The following is a 26,345-nucleotide window of genomic DNA, read 5'->3' on the forward strand; positions in this document are numbered from 1 at the left end:
TGTGGAATGGTCTCCCGGCCCCAATAAGACATTAAAGGCGCTTTTCTACTTCACAAAAGTAGCACTACTCGGCTCGACTCTACTCGTTTTTTTTTTTTTTTTGCTTTTCCATTAGGGTTAGTACCTGGTACCGGGTGCTTTTTTTTTTTTTTTAGTACCTGCTCAGGAGTGGTTCCAAGTGAGCTGAGCCGATACTAAAATGTGACGTCAACAGGCTGCCGGCCACTGATTGGTCAGAGAATGTCGTCACTGGACGAGTCATGAGCATGCTGTCCGAGACGAGAATCATACTCGCCATTTTTAAATACTCACAGCAGTGTTACAGAAACAGGGTTTTTCTTTTGTTTCACTGCAAGGTTTTTTATTCGCACTGGTCCGTGGATGAGTTGCAGACGTTTGTGTTTGGTGGTTGAGGAGAGAATACAGAGAGGTGGATGAAGCGATCCGAAATGAGAAAACCTCCCAGTCTTTAGCCGCTCACGGGTACTGGACATTACAGCAACGCAGAGAACAGCTGAAAAGGCTTAAAAGTGATTACAGGACCACAACGACCAGAGTAGATCGGACCGTAAGGCCTGGAAACGGTTCGACCAAAGGAACGCTGTTTACGGACACCAACCGGCGAGCACCGGGAGGCAGGATGACCGCGACTCATCCACAGCTTTGTTGGAAGCAACGGATGGTAAGTGTTTTTGTGACTGTCTGTAGACTGCTTGAAAGCACCGTTTAACATTACTTATCCCATTGGTGGGAGGCACACTTTAACAAGTGAAGATTTTGAGTCTAAACTTGTGTTAAAGTAACATCGTTGTCTCATGTATGCAGACACAGTGAGCTAGCTGACCGCTAACTAGCGAGCTAGCTAACTCCATGCAGTAAACGCACAAACTCCCACGTTTGAGATTGAACAATATGTTATCAAAGCAAGTTACTTTTAGTATAAAAAGTATTGACATCCAACGCATTTATTGCTCTCAGAAACGCGTCGTCATTTACAGACCAAGTCATTGACGTAAAAAAAAAACAGAGCAAAGTGTGACTGAAGGCGTGATAAGTGCTGTAATTAAAATTAACACTTTATTTTGACAACCACAATTTTAATACTTAACAGCGACAGCCTCCAGTAATTACTTATTTATGAGTTAAGGTTTAGCTTACCGTCATGCTTTGTCTCTTCGTCTCTAGCAGCCCGTATCTTCTCGTCTTTATATATTGTTGTCTGAATTCCCAAAGTCTTCTGTACTTTTCAAGCGTGTTTCGTCTTGTTGCCATCAACTTTCTCTTAAAACTCAGAGAAGTAAACACACGGAGTCCATCATTGTTTATGTTTATGTCGCGTATAAAACAATGTTACTGCAGGTTGCTCTGCTGACCCCACCCACGTTGAGGAGATTCTATTTGTAGTAGAAGAAGACGCGCCTGGAACCAAACCGAGTAGAGTCGAGCCGAGTTGTACTACTTCTGTGTAGTAGAAAAGTGCCTTAAGACTCTGGAGACTTTTAAGAACAGACTAAAAACGTCTTACTCAGTCCTATGGTTAGAATGTTGTGTTAGCATCTTTTTTAACTCTTTAAGTTTTTACTTTTTTATTGTGCTTTTCTGAACTTTAAATTTTCTTTTACATTGTGTTTTTCTTTTCTTTTTTTTTACTGTTTTGTGTGATGTGCCTTGAGGCGACGCTGTCATGAATTGGTGTGTTATAAATTGAAATTGACAGCAGTGAAATGCACAGTAAGAATGACAGATTCATTCAAGGTGGAGATTACACACACAAGGGTCAGCTCTGAGTCCTTTCTTCACAATGGTGATGGACAGGTTGACTGATGAAATCAGACGGGAGTCTTCATGGACTATGATATTTGCAGATGACATTGTGATCTACAGTGAGAGCAGAGAGCAGAGTCTAGTCTGGAAATGTGGAGATATACTCTGAAGAGCTGGGGAATGAAAGTCAGTAGGAGCATGCCTGTGTACATGTGTATGAATGAGAGAAAGCCTGGTCCTGGTGGAAAAGTGCAGTTACAAGGAGTAGAGGTGATGAAAATAAAGGAGTCTGTCATTGGGGTTAACTGGCCAAAGTAATGGAGAGTGTGGTAGAGAGGTGATGAAGAGAGCACAGGCAGGGTGGAGTGGGTGAGAAATGTGGCAAGAGTGATTTGTGATTGAAGAATATCAGCAAGAGTGAAGGGGAAAGTCTACAAGACCGTAGTGAGACCAGCTATGTTGTACAGCTTGGAGATAGTGACACTAATAAAAAGACAGGAGGCAGAGCTGAAGATGTTGTGATTCTCTTTGGGAGCGATGAGAATGGACAGGATTTAGAATGAACATATAGAGGGACAGTTCAGGTGGGACAGTTTAAAGAAAACGTTAGAGAGCTGAGACTGAGATGGTTTAGACATTGCAGAGGAATATACAGAGAAGCATGCTGAGGATGGCCCACCAGGGAGGAAGAGAAGAGGGAGACCAAAGAGGAAGCTTATGGGAGCACATGGACGTGGGTGGTGTGATAGAGGAAAATACAGAGGACAGGGTGAGATGGAAACGATTGATCTGCTGTGGAGACTCCTAACAGAAGATGATGATGATGATGATGATCCAGGTAAAAGCTGATCCTCAGCCTGGTTTTCTACACTGTATACTGAGTAACCTCCTACCTGATGGGAGGGGTGCAGATGGTCCGTGTGCAGGATGGGTGACATCTACCATGGTGCAGGAGGCTTTGCTTTTGCTCCTTCTGATATAAATGTTCTCTGTGGTGGGTAGGCTGCTGGCAGTGATCCATTGAGCAGACTTGTCTGCCAGCTGTAGTGTCCCTTCTGTCTGCAGCCAAGCAGCTGGTATACCACATAGATGCAGAAGATAAGTGCTTTCTGTCAAATACCTATAAAGGGAGGTGAAGATCAAGGGGCACAGACCAGCCTCCTCAAGAAATGTAAAGTTAGTTACAACATGCTGGTGTTGTAACTCTGAGGTATGTGCACTCTGTGTAAACTGAGAATAATTATTGGCCTGGTTCCACATATGATGCAGAAGCAAGCAGTATCTCTAAAGTGAGTTTGTCATGTGCCATTAAACATCAGTTTTAAATGTTTTTATTTATTTTTATTTTTTGAAGTTTTAAGTTTATGAAATTATTTCTGGCATGGAGAATTGGCCGGGTCATGTGACTGCAAGAAGTCATATATTATTTATTTATTTTTACAACTGAAATGTTTACTCAGCCTGAGGTTTACTGCAGTTCTTGATGCACCAATCTAAAAATATGTTTAACTTTTCTGCAGAGCTTTTAAGTCGGATGTGAGGTGTTCATTATATTTTAAAGCAGTGTCTAAGCTAGGGCATGGGTTAAAGTTCTCCGTCACCACGACGGATTTCTGTCATTTGGAAAATTTAACCACACATACGCGCGCACACGTTGTGTCATACGTGTTTTGGGGCCGAAATATGATAGTCTCACTGTCAAAGCAATATCCCATTCTGCGCTAATCAAAACAGCAGCAGTGTCAGCGTGGACTGCGGAGGAAGAGAGTGTGTGAATTTTCACTCCTCTCCGCTCTGTTTTCTCCTCCCTGTCCGGGGGTGGGGGGGATTTTTTTATCAGTCGGACCTGTGGCCCGGAGGACCGACGCCCAGCTGCTAACAGACGGTGGCAGCAGCAGAGAACGAGTCGCTTGGAAGAAAAGCACTTAATCAGTGAAGTTCCACAAAAACCACACATGAAGGATATATTTTTTTCTTTCCTTTTTTACACGAGGGGCCGTAACTTCAGCTTGTCGGTGAGCCCACGGACACTGGTAACACTGCGCGCATTTGAAGGAAGGAGTCACATTTCAGTTGATGAAGTGTCAGATATTAATGATCCAGTCCGGCTCTGAGGGTTGGTTGCCCCTCGGAAAAGCCACGTTAATGAGGAACGAATAAAAACTCTGGTGGGACACAGCGGACGAGCCTTGTTTATTGATCGCACCAAAGTCCTGGTTAGTGACTTTAATCAACAAAAAAGGTGAGTCACGATTGATATCTTTAAATGGCTTTGATGAAGTTTACTTGCAGTGCGCTACGTTTGTTTTACGAGTGAGAGCATTTTACCTATTAAATCTGAATAGGCCAGTTTCAAGTTTCTCAGTGCGCATGCAAAATTTGACTTGCTCTTTTAAAGAGCACCCCCAGAACCCTCAGAATAAATACTAATGGGCTTTATACCCATTAAAATTCACCAGAATACACAAAATTTGACTTACTCTTTTAAATAAATTTCTGGGGGAGATCCCCCAGACCCCCCATAATCAATACTGTGTTTTTATTTCACAGTTTGAAGTGACTTTTGTTTCAGAGGGCTTCATACCCATTAAAATTCACCAGAATACACCAAATTTGACTTACTTTTTTAAAAAATTTCTGGGGGAGACCCCCCATAATCAATACTGTGTTTTTAACTTCACAGTTTGAAGTGACTTTTGTTTCAGAGGGCTTCATACCCATTAAAATTCACCAGAAAACACAAAATTTGACTTGCTCTTTAAAAAATGTTATGGGGGAAGCACCCCAAGCATCCCCCCCCACCCTTTTATGTACCTTTATGTTCAGGTTTTGCATTCTTTTTATGCTTTGTCTCTCTTCTTAGAGGCTATTTAGAATAGATTTGTGTACTGTATAATGTGTTTATTGTATTTATTGAGGAAAAAAGAGTGTGTCCCCCCTACGCCACATTTTAGGGAATTGCTGGCATTGATTTTTGCCAGGAAAAAATTTCAGTCAGATGAAAATTTATTGCTTTAACCCATGAGCTAGGATGTCACTGGACTGTTTGGGGTTCTAGCTTTAAAATCAGGTCAGGGGAGGTGATGGTCTAGTGGTTATGTGATGGGCTTGAGACCAGAGGGTCCTCAGTTCAAATCCCAGCCTGACCGGAAAATCACTAAGGGCTCATGGGCAAGGTCCTTAATCCCCTAGTTGCTGTCTGTGTGCAGTGAGTACCTTGTATGGCAGCACCCTCACATCAGGTTGAATGTGAGGCATTATTGTAAAGTGCTTTGAGCGTGTGATGCAGATGGAAAAGCGCTATATAAACACAGTCCATTTACCATTTTGTCAATTAGTGTTAGAGTAGCCATGATTAAGGTTCTTGGCATTGGTAAGCTTATCAAAAATACATGTATGTTCACATGTCAATTTGGGATAGGGTAAAGACTTAAAAGGTCAAAATGTGCAAAAGAAAATGCAAATACAACACATTAAGCAGTATAAGTAAAGTATTAAAAAGCTGGGTTACACACTAACACTTGTGCGTCCATTTAAATAAAATTTATATACAAGCTGTATTAAGCACATAAATGTGTCAGTATCATGGCGCATATTTTATTGTAGCACATTTTGAGAAACTATATAGGTACAGAAAACTCTCTAGCGGTCTGACCTGTCTGCAAGTCATGTGACCACAGAGGCATGTTAACTAGTTACTGTTCAAGGATGGCCATGTAATGATTTGAGTATGGTTGTTTACAACCTGATTGAGACAAAATGTCATGTAGGCGCCTGCCAAGCCTGGGTTTTCATTAGGGCTCCTTCACACAAAAGTGTGAATTTAGTCGAATTGCGCATAAAGTGCGCATTAAGCAGGAATCGTATGAAAAACGTGGCACAGTGACACGTTGGTGTATGCGCTTAACTGATAAGAGGTGTGGCCGCAGACAGGAGTGGCTGTGGAGAGCTGTGTTTCTGAACGTCACAACTGGGGAACAAGTACCGTGTTTGGATGGACATGGACTAACAACTGCCCAGTGTGTGTGTGTGTGTGTGTGTGTGTGTGTGTGTGCGCGTGCGCTTGCTGTCATCAGGTGGGCATAAATAAAAACCAATATTGCTGCAGCGAGCACGCGCACAGCGTGCACATTGACAGGCTACCCCTTGTTGAAACGGACTGTCGCTGCATGTATTATTATTTTTTTATTTCTTTTTTCTTCACAGCAGGTGCGAGATGTGGTTACACATCATGCAGCTGCTGGCACTGTGTTCCCGCGTGTGTGAACCGTCGCAGCGGCATCGTGCATGCCTGCCCATGCACGCATGCTTCGTGGCTTGCTCATATGAGTTGTTCCGACAGGAATCGCCCTGAGTTGTACATATTTTCACTGTGTGTGAAGGGGCCCTTAGGTTCTGCAGAGCTAAACTGTTTGATTTTAAAGCATATTATCCTGTCACTGTATTCAGTAGGAACCTGCCTTTTCTGTTTTGGTGTGTTTCTGCTTTTAAACATTGAATATGAGTTGCTGAAGCCGATGATGAAAAAAATCTGCTACATTAATGAAAACCTTTTATTTCCATCACTTGGGTAGCATTACTTAACTGTGTTTTCATATGCTGTTATTATATAAAGTTGGTGTGATTACAGACACAAATTGCACAAATTGTGGGAGCCTACCGTAAAAAGCTTGGTATTGCAGCCCAAATTTACAAAAGGACAGCTGGGTGTATTCACTGAAGATGTTCAGGGATCTCTGCATTTGACAGATGTGGGTGTAATTTTTGAATTTTCTTCTGTTCTTGTTTCACACGCTGGTGTTATAAATCAGCCAAATTTTGAAAACATTGGCTGATGTGAAATCTTTCACTGGACTGTGTTGTCTGCCATGGATCCATAGTAGTAGAGGACCTAGCTGAGACGTGTGCACATCATTTAGGAGAGGATAACTCGACTGTTCTAAACTGATATGACCTCAATGAACAACTCGGGATACAGTGAGGAAAATATTTGAACACCCTGCAATATTGCAAGTTCTCCCACTTAGAAATCAAGGCGGGGTCTGAAATTTTCATCTTAGGTGCATGTCCACTGTGAGAGACATGATCTAAAAAAAAAATCCAGAAAACACAATATATGATTTTTTTTTTATTATTTATTTGTATGTTACTGCTGCAAATAAGTATTTGAACACCTGTGAAAATCAATGTTAGAATTCAGAATTCAGCAAGAATTCTGGCTCACACAGACCTGTTAATTTTTCTTTAAGAAGCCCTCTTATTCTGCACTCTTTACCTGTCTTAATTGCACCTGTTTGAACTTGTTACCTGTATAAAAGACACCTGTTCACGCACTCAATCAATCACACTCCAACCTGTCCACCATAGCCAAGACCAAAGAGCTGTCTAAGGACACCAGGGACAAAACTGTAGACCTGCACAAGGCTGGGATGGACTACAGGACAACAGGCAATCAGCTTGGTAGAAGACAACAACTGTTATGATTATTTATTAGAAAGTGGAAGAAACACAAGATGACTGTCAGTCTCCCTTGGTCTGGGATTCCATGCAAGATCTCACTTTGTGGGGTAAGGATGATTCTGAGAAAGCTCAGAACTACACGGGAGGACCTGGTCAATAACCTGAAGAGAGCTGGGACCACAGTCACAAAGATTACATTAGTAACACATGATGCTGTCATGGTTTAAAATCCTGCAGGGCAGCAAGGTCCCCCTGCTCAAGCCAGCACATGTCCAGGCCCGTTTGAAGTTCACCAGTGACCATCTGGATGATCCAGAGGAGGCATGCGAGAAGGTCATGTGGTCAGATGAGACCAGAATAGAGCTTTTTGGAATCAACTCCACTTACCATGTTTAGATGATGAGAACAACCCCAAGAAAACCATCCCAACCATGAAGCATGGGGGGCGGAAACATCATACCCTGGGGGTGTTCTTCTGCAAAGGGGACAGGACGACTGCACCGTATTGAAGGGAGGATGGATGGGGTCATGTATTGCGAGATTTTGGCAAACAACCTCCTTCCCTCATTAAAAGCATTGAAGATGGGTCATGACTGGTTTTCCAGCATGACAGTGACCCCAAACACACAGGCAGGGCAACTAAAGAGGAGCTCCGTAAGAAGCATTTCAAGGTCCTGGAGTGGCCTGGCCAGTCTCCAGACCTGAACTCAATAGAAAATCTTTGGAGGGAGCTGAAACTCCAAACCTGAAAGATCTAGAGAAGATCTGTATGGAGGAGTGGACCAAAATCCCTGCTGCAGTGTGTGCAAACCTGGTGGAAAACTACAGGAAACATTTGACCTCTGTAATTGCAAACAAAGGCTACTGTACCAAATATTAACATTGATTTTCACAGGTGTTCAAATACTTATTTGCAGCAGTAACATACAAATAAATTATTAAAAAATACTACATTGTGATTTCCCGTTTTTTTTGTTTTTTTTCTTTTTTTTTTAGATTGTGTCTCACAGTGGACATGCACCCAAGATGAAAATTTCAGACCCCTCCATGATTTCTAAATGGGAGAACTTGCCAAACCGCAGGGTGTTCAAATACTTATTTTCCTCACTGTATGTACCAAAATCTCTATCTGGGATGACCGAAAATTACCACACCCATTTCCATCCTGTGTTACTTCAAATGCAGCTGTATTTTCTAAACTGAAGCAACTACAGATTTTCCAAGATACTCATTATGTTCAGAATGACCAGTACATGTTTGGAAGGGTCATAGAAAAGTGTAAAATTTCTATTTTGATATTTTAAGAAAAAATGGCTAAAATAAGTGGGTCAACCAAAAATAAAACACAGTACATCAATATTTTAATAGTTCTTTATTTAGAATTGTTAGTTCATTTGACATTTTATTTGCCAGTGATACACACTTTAATATGCTAGTGTCTTTTGTGATATCCACTCATTGGAAGATCCAATAAAGTTCACAAAGATTCCTCTTCGAAATTATAGGGTTTTTTTCATTTTTTTAAACCAATGGTCAAGCTTTGGAAGACTGTGGTAGGACACATGTGAATCATTTTATACTTTAACTTTTGAATTACTGAGTGTATTGTATTTTTCTGTGCTTTGCACTTAGCAATTTGAAGGGGGGAGGTGAGTACTACCAGGACTACAAAAAAATTGAGGGGAAACACTGAACAGTGACCATAACTGTGACAGCAAGTCTTACCAACAGAAGATGGTGTTGCAGCAAAAACAAACAGCAAGCAGACAAACTGCAAATAATTTTGTTACTCTCTAATGGTCAGAATGATGGCAATGATCGTTGAATATGCAGGATTTTGAGTTACAAGGTATACTGAGGGGAAGACGGGCCTTTATTGTCATTGTATATTTGTTACCTTAGGTCAGGGTTTTTTGTTTTGTTTTTTGGTCAGTCTCACAAACATTTTGGAAGACAAGAAGCACCAGCAAGACTTTGACCCTCATTCTCCTTTAAAGATATCAGCATCACTAAATGTCTGTGTCCATCAAGCTCATGATTCCTAAGCTTTTCACAGTTGCCTCTCAGTCTCAAGGGTCAAGGACATGGAGACTTCAGTGTTCCTGCTGAAATATGTGACCTTGGAGGACAAAAGGAGCTTTGTGGTTTATATTTAAACACAGATGAAGAGGGAAAACACTTCTGCTGTAGCACCTGTATTTACTGCAAATATCAAAGCATTTGCCAAAAACAAGCATCTTTGACATTTGCCACTTGAAACACATTTATCGTTCATGTCAGCCCCTTGTGTGTTTGGGGTGGGGGGTAAGGAAAGCCTCTGCAGCATGGGCCTAGCAGCCCTTGCACCCTGTAGCTCTGGTGTCAGCACTACAGGTCAAACCAATTGATTGTATAATTGTTTGACACACACACACATATATATATATATTATTTTATTTATTTATTTTTCAAAAAGTTGAGTGTTACTGGGGAAATGAAAACGATTTATGAAAAATAAATGAACAAGAACATATGCAAAGCCATGCGTAGATGTTTATTTTCTTCACCGTCAGTGGGTGAACTGTGTCTGAACAGCAGTTCATCAGGTCCTTTGTTCTAGTATATAATGTATGTGAGGTATTGATCTGTTTATTGTCTAAACCGGCTTCAAAATGATTATCTTGTGATACTGGTGCTGATTATGATTGATAGAATTGCCAAAATGCATATGTGAATCAATGTGTGTATTTGTGTTTTTTTTTTTTTTATGCATTTGCTAATCAAAAATTTCTCCCTAACAAACCATTGAGTTCAAAGTATTTTTGACATTTGCATTAGTGATGATAGTTATGTTTGCATACACTCTTACCATAACTGCACTTGGTGTTTTGACTTAAACCTGTCAAACAGAAATCTTCCTTCGTGAACTCTTTGGTGTGTGAACTCACTGACCCATACTAACTCTCCCTGTTTACAACATAAATGTCAGGAACTAGAAAATTCTGATGTTTATCTTGCATGTTTTCAACAGTCTTAGTTTGGTGATAGAAGTTATCTGCTCCGCTCCCTCACAGGTGCTGTTGCCAATCCTGATCCCCGTGCAGCCTTTCCTCATCCTCTGAACGCATCTGTCTTCCCTGACCGTTCAGTCTTCAGCTCCTCGCACGAGAAAGCAGACATGCCTCCAGCTGTAGGTGGTCCTGTGGGGTACACGCCTCCTGAGGGAGGCTGGGGCTGGGCGGTGGTGCTAGGTGCCTTCATCTCCATTGGATTCTCCTACGCTTTCCCCAAGTCCATCACTGTCTTCTTCAGAGATATAGAGACTATCTTCGATGCCACACCCAGCCAGGTTTCATGGATCTCCTCAATCATGCTGGCTGTCATGTATGCTGGAGGTGAGTGGTATGTGTGCATCAACATGAGCTAGACCCCTGCTGGATTTTAAAACATTTTGCACCTGCAATATACAGGCGCATCTAAAAAAATTACAATATCCTGAACAAGGTAAAAGAAAATTTAGGCTTCAGAAGGTGGAAAATTTTATTTTCTAGGTGCATTACATACAAAGAAAAATGTTTCAAGCATAGTTTGACTTTGTTTTTAATAGCTCTACAAATAGGAAATGTTTCTCAAAATATTAGAATATTTCATATCATTAGTTCCAAAAAAAAGGATTTACAATTCAGAAATGTCAAACTTGTGAAAAGTATATGAATTTTTGCAGTCAGTACTTGGTTGTGGCTGCTGTTGAATAAATTTCTGCATTAATGCAGCATGGCATGGAGGCGATCTGCTGAGGTGTTACATAAGCCCTGGTTTCTTTGATGGTGGCCTTCAGCTCATCTGCATTGTTGAGTCTGTCTCATCTTGTGCTTAATTAGTTAGTAGTAGTTTTGGCACTGTCGGCAGGTGCCACGTCCTGGTGGAAAAGGATATTGGGCAGTGCAGTCTTGTTTGAGGGCGGGCGTTAAAGTGGTAGAATATGAGGCATATGACGCAATTTCTCTACTTCCGGGGACAGAAACACAGCACCTTCTCTGAGTTTTTGGGCAAATTACACGCAAACAAAGTGAAAATACAAAGAAAACGTGACTATGCGGTGGAAAGTGGACGTGTTGCGGTTTGTTTATGACCTGGAGCTCAAACATGTCAAGGCAGTTGAGCAGGCAAACAACGTAGCTGCTCTGGTTAGCTGTATAGGCTAACACTTACCAACACAACCTCTCACATTTGCTTCATTTTCCCTTCTCCACTGGGAACTGGGAAAAAATGCACTTTTCGCGACTGCTTCTGTGATTGCAGCTGAAAAGAAAACAGTACACCATTTTTCTGTGTGAAGTTACGCTGTGTATATTACACAACGGGAGCGGCTGTCCCCATAAGTGGTCAAATCCTGCGATATCACGCAGAGTTCAAACTAGACTGCGCTGTCCTATTGGCATCTCCATGAGGCTTGCAGCAGGTAGAAGCATGAAGTGCTCTAAAATCTCCTGGTAAACTGCTGCATTGATTTTGGACTAGATAAAACAAAATGGACTAACACCAGCAGGTGAAATGGCACTCCAGGTCATCACTATGGAAATATCACTGGATTTCAAGCAACTTTGATTCTGTGTCTCTCTACTCTTCCTCCAAACTCTGGGATCTTGATTCCCCCCCAAAAAATTACACTTGAACCAGTGGGGTTTTTTTTGTTTGTTTGTTTGTTTGTTTCCTTCACCTCTGTAAGACACTTCTGACTTGTCTGTGGTTCAGGAATGGTTTCACATTAGGAACGAGACACTTCCCTGTATATGTCTGTATGTGCTGGCTTTTGATAGACTGAATCTAGCTTCAGTCCACTCCTTTTGAAGCTCTCCCCTGTTCTTCAATCGGCTTTGACATTCCTGTCGAGGCTGCAGTCATCTGTGTTGCTTGTGAATCTTATCCTCTTACAATTTTCCCTTCCAGTTAACTTCCCATGAATAAGCTTTGATACCACACTCTGTGAACAGCCAACATTTCTAGCATTGACCTTTCTTCACAAGGATAGTAAACCACATTGTCTTCTTGGAACTCTCTCGGAAAGAGTGGCTTCTGAAGACCTGACAAGTCAGCATTCGTCACCATGATTGTGGTTGTGTGTACTGAATCACACCATTTATGGTATTTATACTGCAGAAATAGTTACTCACACTTTAAAGGAAATATTCGAAATTTGTTTGGTGGTAGTGGTGTTGTTATCAGGTGGGCCGATCGCGGCACCGGCATCACCACGATTGCTCTGCCCCCAATGCACTTACCATGTGTGTGGGCTCGGTAAACGCCGCAGCGGGCCACTCCCCCCCCCCCCCCCCCCCCGTGCGGAGCTGCTCCGAATCTGGCAACAGGTCCAGAGACTACGCTCGCTGTTTTGATGCGGAGGCAGCCCGCAGGAGAGAAAAGTGAGAAAAATGTTAATGCCTGTTTGAGAAAAGTGTGTAGTGAGGGGTTTTACACGAAGCAAGATTACGCAAAGCAGGATTTGCGTAAACGCCAGACCAAATCAAGCACCGGTGGAAGATGTGCGTCGCTGTTTAGATGGGGATATTCCAAATCTCACCAAAGGTGAATAAAGAAAAAAAAAACTAATTTGAGTTGTCCAAGTGGTTTCCATAGTAGAGAAGCTTGAATCTTCGACTGGACTGGGTTGCTTGACGCGAGGACGTTTCGCTTCAAATCGCAGAAGCTTCCTCAGCTAAAATTCTTGCTCTGGTAGTCTGATTTCTGTGTTGACCCTTGTAGAGAAGAACAAACAGAAGCCACAAAGCTGGAATTTGAGAGAATTCCATTTTCTAAAAAAAATGCTCAACAGAAATCCCACATAAGGGTATCATCAGGCACCTTGAGAAGAATTCTAAATGAACTCTGTTTCTCTGAGATGCACACTATTGGATTTTTGACTATTTGATATGCTGATATTTTCAGTCTCTCCTATATTAGAACTGACCCGTCATGCTTACTGTGATGCTGGTAGGGTTGCCAATCGTCCCTTGAAAAACGGAATCGTCCCTTATTTGGAAATAAAAGTGTGCGTTCCGTATTGACCTGAAACGGGACGCAGTTTGTCCTGTATTTCTGTGAGAATCAAAAAGTCTGTAAAATGTCAATGGAATTGACTGGCGCTTTATATGGAAACTTACGGTAAATTTGATCCCAGCCTCTCTCCTGCTTTTCACTAATGAACTGACAGACACGAGTTGACAATACAGAATCACTCTTATCTCATTGGTCGAGGGACATCTGCTCGCAAGAAGATACCGACGTCATGAGCCGACGACGGTCGCTGGACGACAATAACAAAGCAGCATGGCTGATATCGATACAGACACTGGCACTGCAGATATGCCTACGGACAGCAATGTCTGTAACGTCGTTACTACTCCTCCTAAAAAAAAACAAACAAAAAAGAATGCAAAAATACAGGGGAGAATGAGAAAAGGAAAATGGCTGGGTGGAAAAGGTGCACGACAACAGTATTGTTTACTTTTCAGACTTTATTTTTTTGCACTTTTTATTACACTAAATGTGTAAATGTGCACTGTTACATTGTTTTGGATGATGCAAATTTTCTATTGTTTTTTTTTTTGTTAATTTATACAATTTTAAGTTAAGCAGTAGCGCTACAGACATTTATTTTTAAAGAAGACAGAATGCTCATATTGAAATTGTGAGTGAAAATTTATTTTGCACTAAAAATAAATTGCTAAATAATAATTTGTTTTCCACGTGTTCATATCAGAACAAATGCATGTATGCATCTACCTAAATTCAGGGTCAAGTCAACAGTCAAATGGTTAAAAATCGGTTTACACAGATGCTGGGAAGGGTGAAGGCAATGGTCAGTCAGCCGGTCGGCCCTGGCGGTGAGGTGTCCCTTATTTATTTTTCAGAGAGTTGGCAACCCTATGTGCTGGTTGTAAACATAAGCACAAAATACTTAAGCTCCTTACCCTAAATGTATCATTTGTGAATGATACATTTGTGATTACAGTTCACAAATTCACCCATTAAAACAAAGAAGTTATTAAACTTGGATGAGATGTAAATTATATTTTCGTCCCACAATGTGTTTTTAAAGTAAAGTGGTAGCACCAAAAATAATAAACTTGTAATTTTCTCAGAGCCACAAATGGTGTTATAACAACCCCAAATAAAAGATGTCACTTTTTAAAGTTGTATTACTTAAAGCAGTCAGCCTTAAAGTCCATCTCCACCTCTCAAAAGTAACATCTGTCAGCCACAACCAGGTGAAATGCAAGCACGTCTTTGGCCTTTTCCTGTTACTGAGGTCCCCAACACCGAGTTATCCACATTGTTATACATGTTGAATTATGCTCAGAGAAATGTGCCACATGGAGTAAAAGTTTTGGCACAATGATCAAAATTGTTCCAATGCAAAAAATAAAAAGTCAAGCACTTAAAACAATTACATTGACTTAAAACGATTTCAAATTTAAAAAGACTATTTTCTGTGAACCATGAATAGCACTATGCTACAAGATGCAATTTAATGCTGTCCTTCTTTAAGGAAAAAAGTGACGCTACTTGCCTGTAGCATCCCCGGTACATGCTAGCTGATGTGTGAATTATCAACTAAGGACTGGTAAATAGAGGTAAACTGGATGAATGGTATGGAATGTTCATCCTGTTTCAAGCAGACATAGTTTCTGAGGGCAGCGTGTGGACTTTCATGCTGCCTGACACAGAGAGCAGGGTTTACATCGCTGAGACTGGGAAAAAAAAAATCACTGCCTCTGAATTCAGGCTGGCTAGGACTTGGATATTAATAGTAAGGTTCCCCTTTCAGAAAAGAAGCTTGTATAAAGTGCCCAAGGCATTTTCTGTTAAAAGCAGACAACAGACTGATTCCTATGCATTTTGACCTGCTGAGTTCAAAAATTACTGTTGGCATGCTGTATCTTTACCCCTTCACCCCCTAATTTGCATAAAGCAAAATGGCTTCCCATTACATAAAACATTTCCACAATTTTGGTTGTATATGTACTACAAAAGCAAACTAAACATTCTTTACTATGTATTTTGACCTGCTGAATTCAGATATTGTTGTTGGCAAGCTGTATCTTTAACGCTTGATCTCTAATTTGCATAAAGCAAAATGGCTGCCCGCTTCATCAAATTTGTCAGAAGTGTGGTGCTGTTTGCTTTGGATGAGAAAATACAACTTCTGTGTAATTTGACCTGCTGAATTTAAATATTGTTCTTGGAAAGCTGTATCCCTACTCCTTCACCCCATAATGAGCAGGAAAAAAAATAATTTAGTGACTGCCTGGTATTGTTACGGTAAAAAAAAGTAAGTCATCTTTGATTTGACCAAAGCAAGCAAATGAGCAAAATGAAGTAAAAAAAAGAATGGTAATTTGAAATGAAACGCGTTACTTGGATAAATATTGATTTTTTTTTTTTTTTTTTTTTTTTTTTTTTTTCTAGTCAGGCTGGGATTTGAACCAAGGATCCTCTGGTCTCAAGCCTAACGCTTTAACCACTAGACCGCCACCTCCCCACTAGAAGGAAGTCACTCCACAATTGAAGTGATGAGCACAACTAAACCTAAATGCTAGAGAACACAGAGATTCAACTATATTATCTTACTACCTAACACTTTCAAGATTATATGCAAATCAATCTAGTGACAAGGGACACTGGCAGCCTAACACTGTATATAAAGAGAATCAGTAGACAAGAGAAATCTAATCTAATGCTACTAAGTACACTCAACAAAAACATAAACGCAACACTTTTGGTTTTGCTCCCATTTTGTATGAGATGAACTCAAAGATCTAAAACTTTTTCCACATACACAGTATCACCATTTCCCTCAAATATTGTTCACAAACCAGTCTAAATCTGTGATAGTGAGCACTTCTCCTTTGCTGAGATAATCCATCCCACCTCACAGGTGTGCCATATCAAGATGCTGATTAGACACCATGATTAGTGCACAGGTGTGTCTTAGACTGCCCACAATAAAAGGCCACTCTGAAAGGTGCAGTTTTATCACACAGTACAATGCCACAGATGTCGCAAGATTTGAGGGAGTTTGCAATTGGCATGCTGACAGCAGGAATGTCAACCAGAGCTGTTGCTCGTGTATTGAATGTTTATTTCTCTACCATAAGCCGTCTCCAAAGGCGTTTCAGAGAATTTGGTAGTACATCCAACCAGCCTCACAACCGCAGACCTCCATATCCAGCATGTTCACCTCCAAGATTGTCTGAGACCAGCCACTCGGACAGCTGCTGAAACAATCGGTTTGCATAACCAAAGAATTTCTGCACAAACTGTCAGTAACCGTCTCAGGGACGCTCATCTGCATGATCGTCGTCCTTATCGGGGTCTCGGCTTGACTCCAGTTCGTCGTCGTAACCGACTTGGGTGGGCAAATGCTCACATTCCCTGGCGTTTGGCACGTTGGAGAGGTGTTCTCTTCACGGATGAATCCTGGTTCACACTGTTCAGGGCAGATGGCAGACAGCGTGTGTGGCGTCGTGTGGGTGAGCGGTTTTCTGATGTCAATGTTGTGGATCGAGTGGCCCATGGTGGCGGTGGGGTTATGGTATGGGCAGGCGTCTGTTATGGACGAAGAACACAGGTGCATTTTATTGATGGCATTTTGAATGCACAGAGATACCGTGACGAGATCCTTAGGCCCATTGTTGTGCCATACATCCAAGAACATCACCTCATGTTGCAGAAGGATAATGCATGCACCCATGTTGCAAGGATCTGTACACAAATCTTGGAAGCTGAAAATGTCCCAGTTCTTGCATGGCCGGCATACTCACCGGACATGTCACCCATTGAGCATGTTTGGGATGCTCTGGACCGGCGTATACGACAGCGTGTACCAGTTCCTGCCAATATCCAGCAACTTCGCACAGCCATTAAAGAGGAGTGGACCAACATTCCACAGACCACAATTGACAACCTGATCAACTCTATGCGAAGGAGATGTGTTGCACTGCATGAGGCAAATGGTGGTCACACCAGATACTGACTGGTATCCCCCCCAATAAAACAAAACTGCACCTTTCAGAGTGGCCTTTTATTGTGGACAGTCTAAGGCACACCTGTGCACTAATCATGGTGTCTAATCAGCATCTTGGTATGGCACACCTGTGAGGTGGGATGGATTATCTCAGCAAAGGAGAAGTGCTCACTATCACAGATTTAGACTGGTTTGTGAACAATATTTGAGGGAAATGGTGATATTGTGTATGTGGAAAAAGTTTTAGATCTTTGAGTTCATCTCATACAAAATGGCAGCAAAACCAAAAGTGTTGCGTTTATATTTTTGTTGAGTGTATAATATATTATACCACAAAGCCAATACCACAAGATGGGAATTTGTCCACACAAACCAACACACTAGAACATGAACATGCACAGATAGAGATGAACAAAGTATCTCAGAGTCTCCTTAACATGAGTGTGAAAGGATGAACTCCACAAATATATCATAGAACAGTGCAGTTTGATTGACCATGTCTATGCTGTGGCTGCTGCTGCTGAGTCACTGTGGCACCATTTGCCTGGCCACTGGCCAGTGAGGCCTGTCCTCTAGTGTCGAAAGCAGTAGCCCTCTGGTGTTGAAGCTGTATACGTTATCTGCGCTGTACTGAGCAAATTATATAGGTTTTCACATAGTATTATCATTATATTGCTCAGCATTTGTGATGTAAAATGCACATAATATACAAGTTGCTGTCTGATGATGGCTCCTTTTGATGTGAAGTTGTGCAGCATCAGTTGTTGGTGGCAAAAGCTCTTGCTTCACTCCCTTCTTGAACAGAGTGACCCTAGCACCGTCAGTGGTGTCATCAGAAGTGCTATACACAAGACATATGAACTTCTCAGTGTTTGCCTCAGAGTCCCTGGTGAGTGGTTCATGTCCAAGGTTTGCTAGGAGCATCTTGCGCTCTCTGAATACTTTCAGAGCTGTCTTCTTACTGTGTCCAGCTAAGTAAGAAGTTGTCACTTCCAGTGAGTATATGGAAAGGCAGCAACACCTTCACATCCTCATCATTCAGGGCATTGGCTTGGATGATGTCTTTGATTGGTATGAATTTTGGCATCTTCTAAGTGCCAGCCTTCATGAAGACAGTCTTGCTTCCCATTTTTGGTTAGTATGCTTTCATCAGGAGTAGGACGTCTGTGTCCCTGGCAGACAACAATGAACTTAGTGCTGGAGTTCACACAATGGAACACCAGCCTTGTGTCCGCCTCTTCATGTGGCACCAGGTGCCTGGCCACTGGCCAGTGAGGCCTGCCCTCTGGTGTTGAACATATACATTCATATACATATACATTCTGTGCTGTACTGAGCCAGTTATATAGGTTTTCACAAAGTATTATCATTATATTGTTCAGCATTTGTGATGAAAAATACACAAAAGTCATTCAATGAATGAATGAATGAATATAATACTGTGATTTTTAAATCCACAGGAGACGTTTTTCAACAGGCCAGTATAAGTAAGATTGACAAATACATGCATTTGTAGGCCCGATTGTAGAGCAGAGGCATGGGGAAATATTGGTTTTGTTATCAATTTCTTTTGTAGAACACACTTCTACAAAGTATGAAACCAGCAGGCGGCCATGTTGTTTCATGCATATTAGGGATGAAGGAGAGAAGATAAAGCTGGCAAATAAACTATCAACTCAGAAGTTCAAATAGCACAAAGATAAGAGTTTCATTGCCTTTCTTGGGGGGAAAAAAAAGCAAACTTTGAGAAAACGGGAAAAAACAGGCAGCCATTTTGTTTTATGCAAATTAGGCAGTGAAGGAGTAGAGATACAGCATGCTAACAACAATATTTGAATTCTGTATGTCAAAATACATAAGCATAGAACTTTTATTTCTGTTTCTAATGCAAATACAAGTAAACTTGTGGGAAATTTGACAAAATGGGCGGCCAATTTGTTTTATGCAAATTAGAAGGTGAAACAGTAAAGATATAGAAATTTTTGAACTCAGCAGGTCAAAATACATAAGAATCAGCCTGTTGTCTGCGTTAAACAGAAAATGCCTTGGGTAGTCTACTTATCTGAACTATAGAACCTGAAAATAGAACCTAACTATTAAATAAAACCACGAAATTGGAAAAGGTTAATCTCAATCAGAATATGAGTAGGAACTTTTTTAAAATGTCAGACAGCCTCGGTTGGTGTATGTAACGGTCTACATTGATTTTACTTTGGTGGTTCAGTTGGTCTCACTTCAGTTAATACAATTAAGTATTACATTCATAAGAAGACTAAAATGTCTGTTATTTTTCCAAATAATTCTTTCTTCACATGTAAATGTAATTAAATATTTATTGTAATTGTATGTTCATTGTGCCACCAATTTGCAATCATGTGATTACACAATAGTCATGGTTCTTATTCAGAACAAATGTTGGAAATTTTCCCAAACGTGCATCTGTCATTTAAGCTTCTCAGAAAAGAGAATGTGACAGTCTTGGGATTACCTTTCACTGCTATGCAGATGATACTCAGTTATACATACAACATACATACAACTCACAAACTCGTAGCTTAAAGCAGATAACCCGTAAGTTGGAGAGGAAATGGCGTCTCACTAATTTAGAAGATCTTCACTTAGCCTGGAAAAAGAGTCTGTTGCTCTATAAAAAAGCCCTCCGTAAAGCTAGGACATCTTTCTACTCATCACTAATTGAAGAAAATAAGAACAACCCCAGGTTTCTTTTCAGCACTGTAGCCAGGCTGACAAAGAGTCAGAGCTCTATTGAGCTGAGTATTCCATTAACTTTAACTAGTAATGACTTCATGACTTTCTTTGCTAACAAAATTTTAACTATTAGAGAAAAAATTACTCATAACCATCCCAAAGACGTATCGTTATCTTTGGCTGCTTTCAGTGATGCCGGTATTTGGTTAGACTCTTTCTCTCCGATTGTTCTGTCTGAGTTATTTTCATTAGTTACTTCATCCAAACCATCAACATGTTTATTAGACCCCATTCCTACCAGGCTGCTCAAGGAAGCCCTACCATTATTTAATGCTTCGATCTTAAATATGATCAATCTATCTTTGTTAGTTGGCTATGTACCACAGGCTTTTAAGGTGGCAATAATTAAACAATTACTTAAAAAGCCATCACTTGACCCAGCTATCTTAGCTAATTATAGGCCAATCTCCAACCTTCCTTTTCTCTCAAAAATTCTTGAAAGGGTAGTTGTAAAACAGCTAACTGATCATCTGCAGAGGAATGGTCTATTTGAAGAGTTTCAGTCAGGTTTTAGAATTCATCATAGTACAGAAACAGCATTAGTGAAGGTTACAAATGATCTTCTTATGGCCTCGGACAGTGGACTCATCTCTGTGCTTGTTCTGTTAGACCTCAGTGCTGCTTTTGATACTGTTGACCATAAAATTTTATTACAGAGATTAGAGCATGCCATAAGTATTAAAGGCACTGCGCTGCGGTGGTTTGAATCATATTTGTCTAATAGATTACAATTTGTTCATGTAAATGGGGAATCTTCTTCACAGACTAAAGTTAATTATGGAGTTCCACAAGGTTCTGTGCTAGGACCAATTTTATTCACTTTATACATGCTTCCCTTAGGCAGTATTATTAGACGGTATTGCTTAAATTTTCATTGTTACGCAGATGATACCCAGCTTTATCTATCCATGAAGCCAGAGGACACACACCAATTAGCTAAACTGCAGGATTGTCTTACAGACATAAAGACATGGATGACCTCTAATTTCCTGCTTTTAAACTCAGATAAAACTGAAGTTATTGTACTTGGCCCCACAAATCTTAGAAACATGGTGTCTAACCAGATCCTTACTCTGGATGGCATTACCCTGACCTCTAGTAATACTGTGAGAAATCTTGGAGTCATTTTTGATCAGGATATGTCATTCAAAGCGCATATTAAACAAATATGTAGGACTGCTTTTTTGCATTTACGCAATATCTCTAAAATCAGAAAGGTCTTGTCTCAGAGTGATGCTGAAAAACTAATTCATGCATTTATTTCCTCTAGGCTGGACTATTGTAATTCATTATTATCAGGTTGTCCTAAAAGTTCCCTAAAAAGCCTTCAGTTAATTCAAAATGCTGCAGCTAGAGTACTGACGGGGACTAGAAGGAGAGAGCATATCTCACCCATATTGGCCTCTCTTCATTGGCTTCCTGTTAATTCTAGAATAGAATTTAAAATTCTTCTTCTTACTTATAAGGTTTTGAATAATCAGGTCCCATCTTATCTTAGGGACCTCGTAGTACCATATCACCCCAATAGAACGCTTCGCTCTCAGACTGCAGGCTTACTTGTAGTTCCTAGGGTTTGTAAGAGTAGAATGGGAGGCAGAGCCTTCAGCTTTCAGGCTCCTCTCCTGTGGAACCAGCTCCCAATTCAGATCAGGGAGACAGACACCCTCTCTACTTTTAAGATTAGGCTTAAAACTTTCCTTTTTGCTAAAGCTTATAGTTAGGGCTGGATCAGGTGGCCCTGAACCATCCCTTAGTTATGCTGCTATAGACGTAGACTGCTGGGGGGTTCCCATGATGCACTGTTTCTTTCTCTTTTTGCTCTGTATGCACCACTCTGCATTTAATCATTAGTGATCGATCTCTGCTCCGCTCCACAGCATGTCTTTTTCCTGGTTCTCTCCCTCAGCCCCAACCAGTCCCAGCAGAAGACTGCCCCTCCCTGAGCCTGGTTCTGCTGGAGGTTTCTTCCTGTTGGAGTTTTTCCTTCCCACTGTAGCCAAGTGCTTGCTCACAGGGGGTCGTTTTGACCGTTGGGGTTTTACATAATTATTGTATGGCCTTGCCTTACAATATAAAGCGCCTTGGGGCAACTGTTTGTTGTGATTTGGCGCTATATAAAAAAATTGATTGATTGATTGATTGATACATGCCGATAACTGCTGGTAATCTCGTTCACATAAAATCCTTACAAGAATGCCTTGCAGTAGTGAGAAGTTGGATGTCTAGAAACTTCCTACTTTTAAACTCTGATAAGACTGAAATGATGGTTCTTGGTCCAGTGAGACATCAGCATCAATTTGACCAGTTAACGCTTAGCCTCGGCTCGTGTGTCATACATCACACTGACAAAGTGAGGAACCTTGGGGTAATTTTTGATCCTTCGTGGTCCTTTGGCCTCCACATTAGAAATATTACTAGGACTGCTTTCTTCCACTTACGAAATATAGCGAAGATTCGTCCCATCCTGTCTATGGCTGATGCTGAGACTCTGATCCATGCGTTTATCTCTTCTAGATTGGACTACTGCAATGTTCTATTTTCTGGTTTACCGCAGTCTAGCATTAGGGGTCTCCAATTGGTTCAAAATGCTGCAGCCAGACTTTTGACACGAAGCAGAAAGTTCGACCACATTACACCCATTTTGGCATCCCTTCACTGGCTTCCTGTCCCAGTGAGATCAGATTTTAAGGTTCTGCTACTAACCTATAAAATTATTCATGGACTGGCACCTCCCTACCTAGCTGACCTAATTAAACCTTATGTACCGGCCCGGGCTTTACGTTCTCAGGGTGCAAGACTACTTTGTGTCCCTAAGGTGAATAAGAAGTCTGCGGGTCACAGAGCTTTCTCTTATTGTGCCCCTGTTCTGTGGAATGATCTCCCTGCGTCAATAAAACAGTCAGATTCTGTGGAGATTTTCAAGTCCAGACTTAACACGCACTTATTTTCGCTTTCATATGGCTAGCATACTGGTACAATTTTGTTTTACGCTTTTTGCTCTTTTAATTCATTTATTAGTAATTGGAGCGGGCTGTGTCCTCAACTTTACCTAAATTCTGGGTCTTTTAGTGAAGTTACGGGCTAGTGGCCGGCGATCACCTTAGTACTTCTCTGTGTTTCTTGTTGATTAATGCTGGCAAATTATACAGTATTTTTTTGTCTTTCTGATGTCTGATTCTGTTTTTTCTCTATGTTTAAGGTGCAGCTCCATCCAGAGATGGGAGTTGTATTCGTGTTGGCGATCCTCCTGTCCTGTGCGCCAGTAGCATTTCTTGTATATTCGTCCGTGAACTGTTCTGTGAATTGTTCTGTAATTTATGTTTGTAGCATGGCTCAAGCAGAGGGTCACCCCTTTGAGTCTGGTCTGCTTGAGGTTTCTTCCTCAGAGGGAGTTTTTCCTTACCACTGTTGCTCTGGGGGGTTGGTAAGGTTAGACCTTACCTGTGTGAAGCGCTTTGAGGCAACTCTGTTGTGATTTGGCGCTATATAAATGAAAATAAATTGAAATTGAAAAATAGAAACTGGGCGACTCCAGACTATGCCCAAAGTCTGTTAATTCCTTGTTCTGGTGAGAAATTGCGGGGTCTGGCCATGTCTCCTTCAACAGTACAAGATTGAGCAGTACAGTGTTATTAACTAACACTGGAATTGTTTTTGTGGCACTTTGATCTAAAGACAGAACAAAGTACACAACACTTTGCTGTCATCTCCTTCACTCCCAGTGTAGTTGCCTTTGCATTTGTTTAAAATAAATCAGAGGGAGGTAATAGATGATTGGGCTGGTCTTTGTGAAGGATTCTAAAAGCACAGCTACTTAACACTGAAAGGATGTTGATTGGTGTGTGAATATAAAAAATGATTTGGTTGCGACACTGACATCCTGGGCTCTACACTTAAGCCTCGGTCCCAGCGAATAATGAAGGCTGAAGAAGGAGCCACGCATGGGTGTGGGGTGATTATTTGAAGAATGACCCACATTTTCATCTTAACACATATCCACTATGAAGGTGCCACTATGTGCCTCTCTGTACCCCGCATGTGCCGCGTAGCAGCCTCTAGTGAGCCACGACCGACTTGTCATTATAGCCTGGAATGGCTCGCATCAGCCACACTAAGCCACGTAGTGCCATGATAGTGCCATGATAACGCCATGTTGGCCCACGTTTAGGCATGAGTTTGGTCCAAACCTCCAGCCCTCCCACACCTGGTCCCTTCAAAGTGTGGGTTTTCAATTCACAGATTCACAGCAGCATTTAAAGATGTCCCTTTTTTTTTAAGCAGTCCAAAATAGACACTCCATCACAGTTCCGCAGTTGTGCACGGTGCGCCAGGCTGCAGTCCACCTGTAATGCACCAGACCAACTAGACCCGAACCACGGGTTCCTGGAGAGCCGCCTCTGTGCTCCTCGCTGGCTCCGCGGCTCTCTGGCTTTTTTTTTTTTTTTTTTTTTTAATAGTTATATTACTTAAAAAATGTTTATGTTTAAGAAAATGCAGCTTTACAAGGTTGATCAAGTGATTCTAGATGTAAATTTACTTGCTGCTTTGCTCGTTCGGAGTTGGCTGGCAGTTTAGCGAAGCGCTGGCAAGTGGTCGGCAGAGACCGCTGCTCCCCTCTTTTAGCTCCGGGTGATAGCGTAGCATGTGGGCTTGCAGATTTGAAGTGTTTCCGAAATACTTGACTTTCATTTTGCAGATTCTGCACACTGGATAAGTCATGTCAAGCTCCTTCTTACGCAGCAAATAATAAAATCCAAAATGCGCCCAAACATTTGCCTTCAGCAAAGACGGTGCTTGCTGAATTAGCTCTTTGTCTCCCATGCTAAGCTACAGACACTGAACTCTGCAGCGTATGAGTGTTTGAAGCACGCCGGACCTCCCACCCCCCCTCGCGGGGACGCTGTAGTACGGAAGCCGTTGCCTGACAAACAGTACACGCAGCGAGTAAGCAAGATTATGTTTAAAAAATGCTTTTAAAAAATCGATTCTTGGACATTTTGGATCCATTCAGAATCGTAATAAATAAGAATCGCGATTCGGACGTGAATCGATTTTTTTCGACACCCCTAGTGCTAAGTTTCACTTAATGTAGACAGTTTTTGTTGTTAAATATATTCCATATTCATAGTATTATGTGAAACAAGTGTCTTTAAAAGTGGATCAGATGGATGGATAGAAGCTTTATTGTCATTGCAAGCACAGCATACAGGGGGTATGGGGGTGCTGTTCTTTGCCTCCACTGGCTACACGCCTGGCTGCACAGTCTGAGAAAGGAAAACTCACGGGGGATGGTTTACATGGAAAGCTTAAGAAGTTTACATGACATGTGCCATCCATCAGAAACACACCTGCATATGTGATAGACAGTAGAGTGAAATATTTTGAAAGCTTTAAGTGCAGATATACTGCCTGGTATTGCTGTGTTGGCACCATGGTATTAAATGCCGTCTGTGAATAAAATTTACTTGTTGCATATTTAATGTTAAGCAGTGTGTTGGTGTTCTTAAAAACATGCGCTACATTTATTTAACAGTGAATGGTGGCACAGTGGCTTAGTGTTTAGCACTGGTGCCTCACAGCAAGAAGGTCATGTGATCGCTTCCTGCCCCTTCTCTATACGCCTGTCACAGTGGCATATTCGTAGAGCTGCTCATTGCAGCGTTGTTTCATTTAAATACACCCGAAATACGCACGTACTCAGCCTCGTTCATACTTGCAGCTGCGTGTGTTCGCGTTTTAATGTGTGCACACAGTTGCGTGCCATGCCACACCAGTTTCAGTGCTATTTTCTGCCTTTGTGGAAGTGCGCTCTGTTCTCTACTGCATGATGTTTATGTTCTCTAATGTCATATACCAACACAGAGCAGAGTAGCTACCTAAACTCTGTAAGGGAGTTAGAGTATCTTGTCAATAGTTTTACATCCTCATTGAAGACAACTTTGGATGCTGTAGCTCCTCTGAAAAAGAGAGCTTTAAATCAGAAGTGTCTGACTCCGTGGTATAACTCACAAACTCGTAGCTTAAAGCAGATAACCCGTAAGTTGGAGAGGAAATGGCGTCTCACTAATTTAGAAGATCTTCACTTAGCCTGGAAAAAGAGTTTGTTGCTCTATAAGAAAGCCCTTCGTGAAGCTAGGACATCTTTCTACTCATCACTAATTGAAGAAAATAAGAACAACCCCAGGTTTCTTTTCAGCACTGTAGCCAGGCTGACAGAGTCAGAGCTCTATTGAGCTGAGTATTCCATTAACTTTAACTAGTAATGACTTCATGACTTTCTTTGCTAACAAAATTTTGACTATTAGAGAAAAAATTACTCATAACCATCCCAAAGATGTATCGTTAT

At 41.3% G+C, this 26,345-nt stretch overlaps 1 protein-coding gene across 1 annotated transcript in view; it reads left to right on the forward strand.

The window, feature by feature from the left end:
• Nucleotides 1–26,345, forward strand: part of LOC117512071 (monocarboxylate transporter 1-like) — a 125,121-nt gene that overhangs the window by 66,190 nt on the left and 32,586 nt on the right. The window contains exon 2 of the mRNA XM_034172028.1: nt 10,278–10,598. Within this exon, the coding sequence (XP_034027919.1) occupies nt 10,382–10,598 (217 nt within the window). The 5' untranslated portion in view covers nt 10,278–10,381. The remainder of the gene's footprint in view (nt 1–10,277; nt 10,599–26,345) is intronic.

The sequence above is a fragment of the Thalassophryne amazonica genome, chromosome 6, assembly GCF_902500255.1.
Source record: "Thalassophryne amazonica chromosome 6, fThaAma1.1, whole genome shotgun sequence".
NCBI lineage: Eukaryota > Metazoa > Chordata > Actinopteri > Batrachoidiformes > Batrachoididae > Thalassophryne > Thalassophryne amazonica.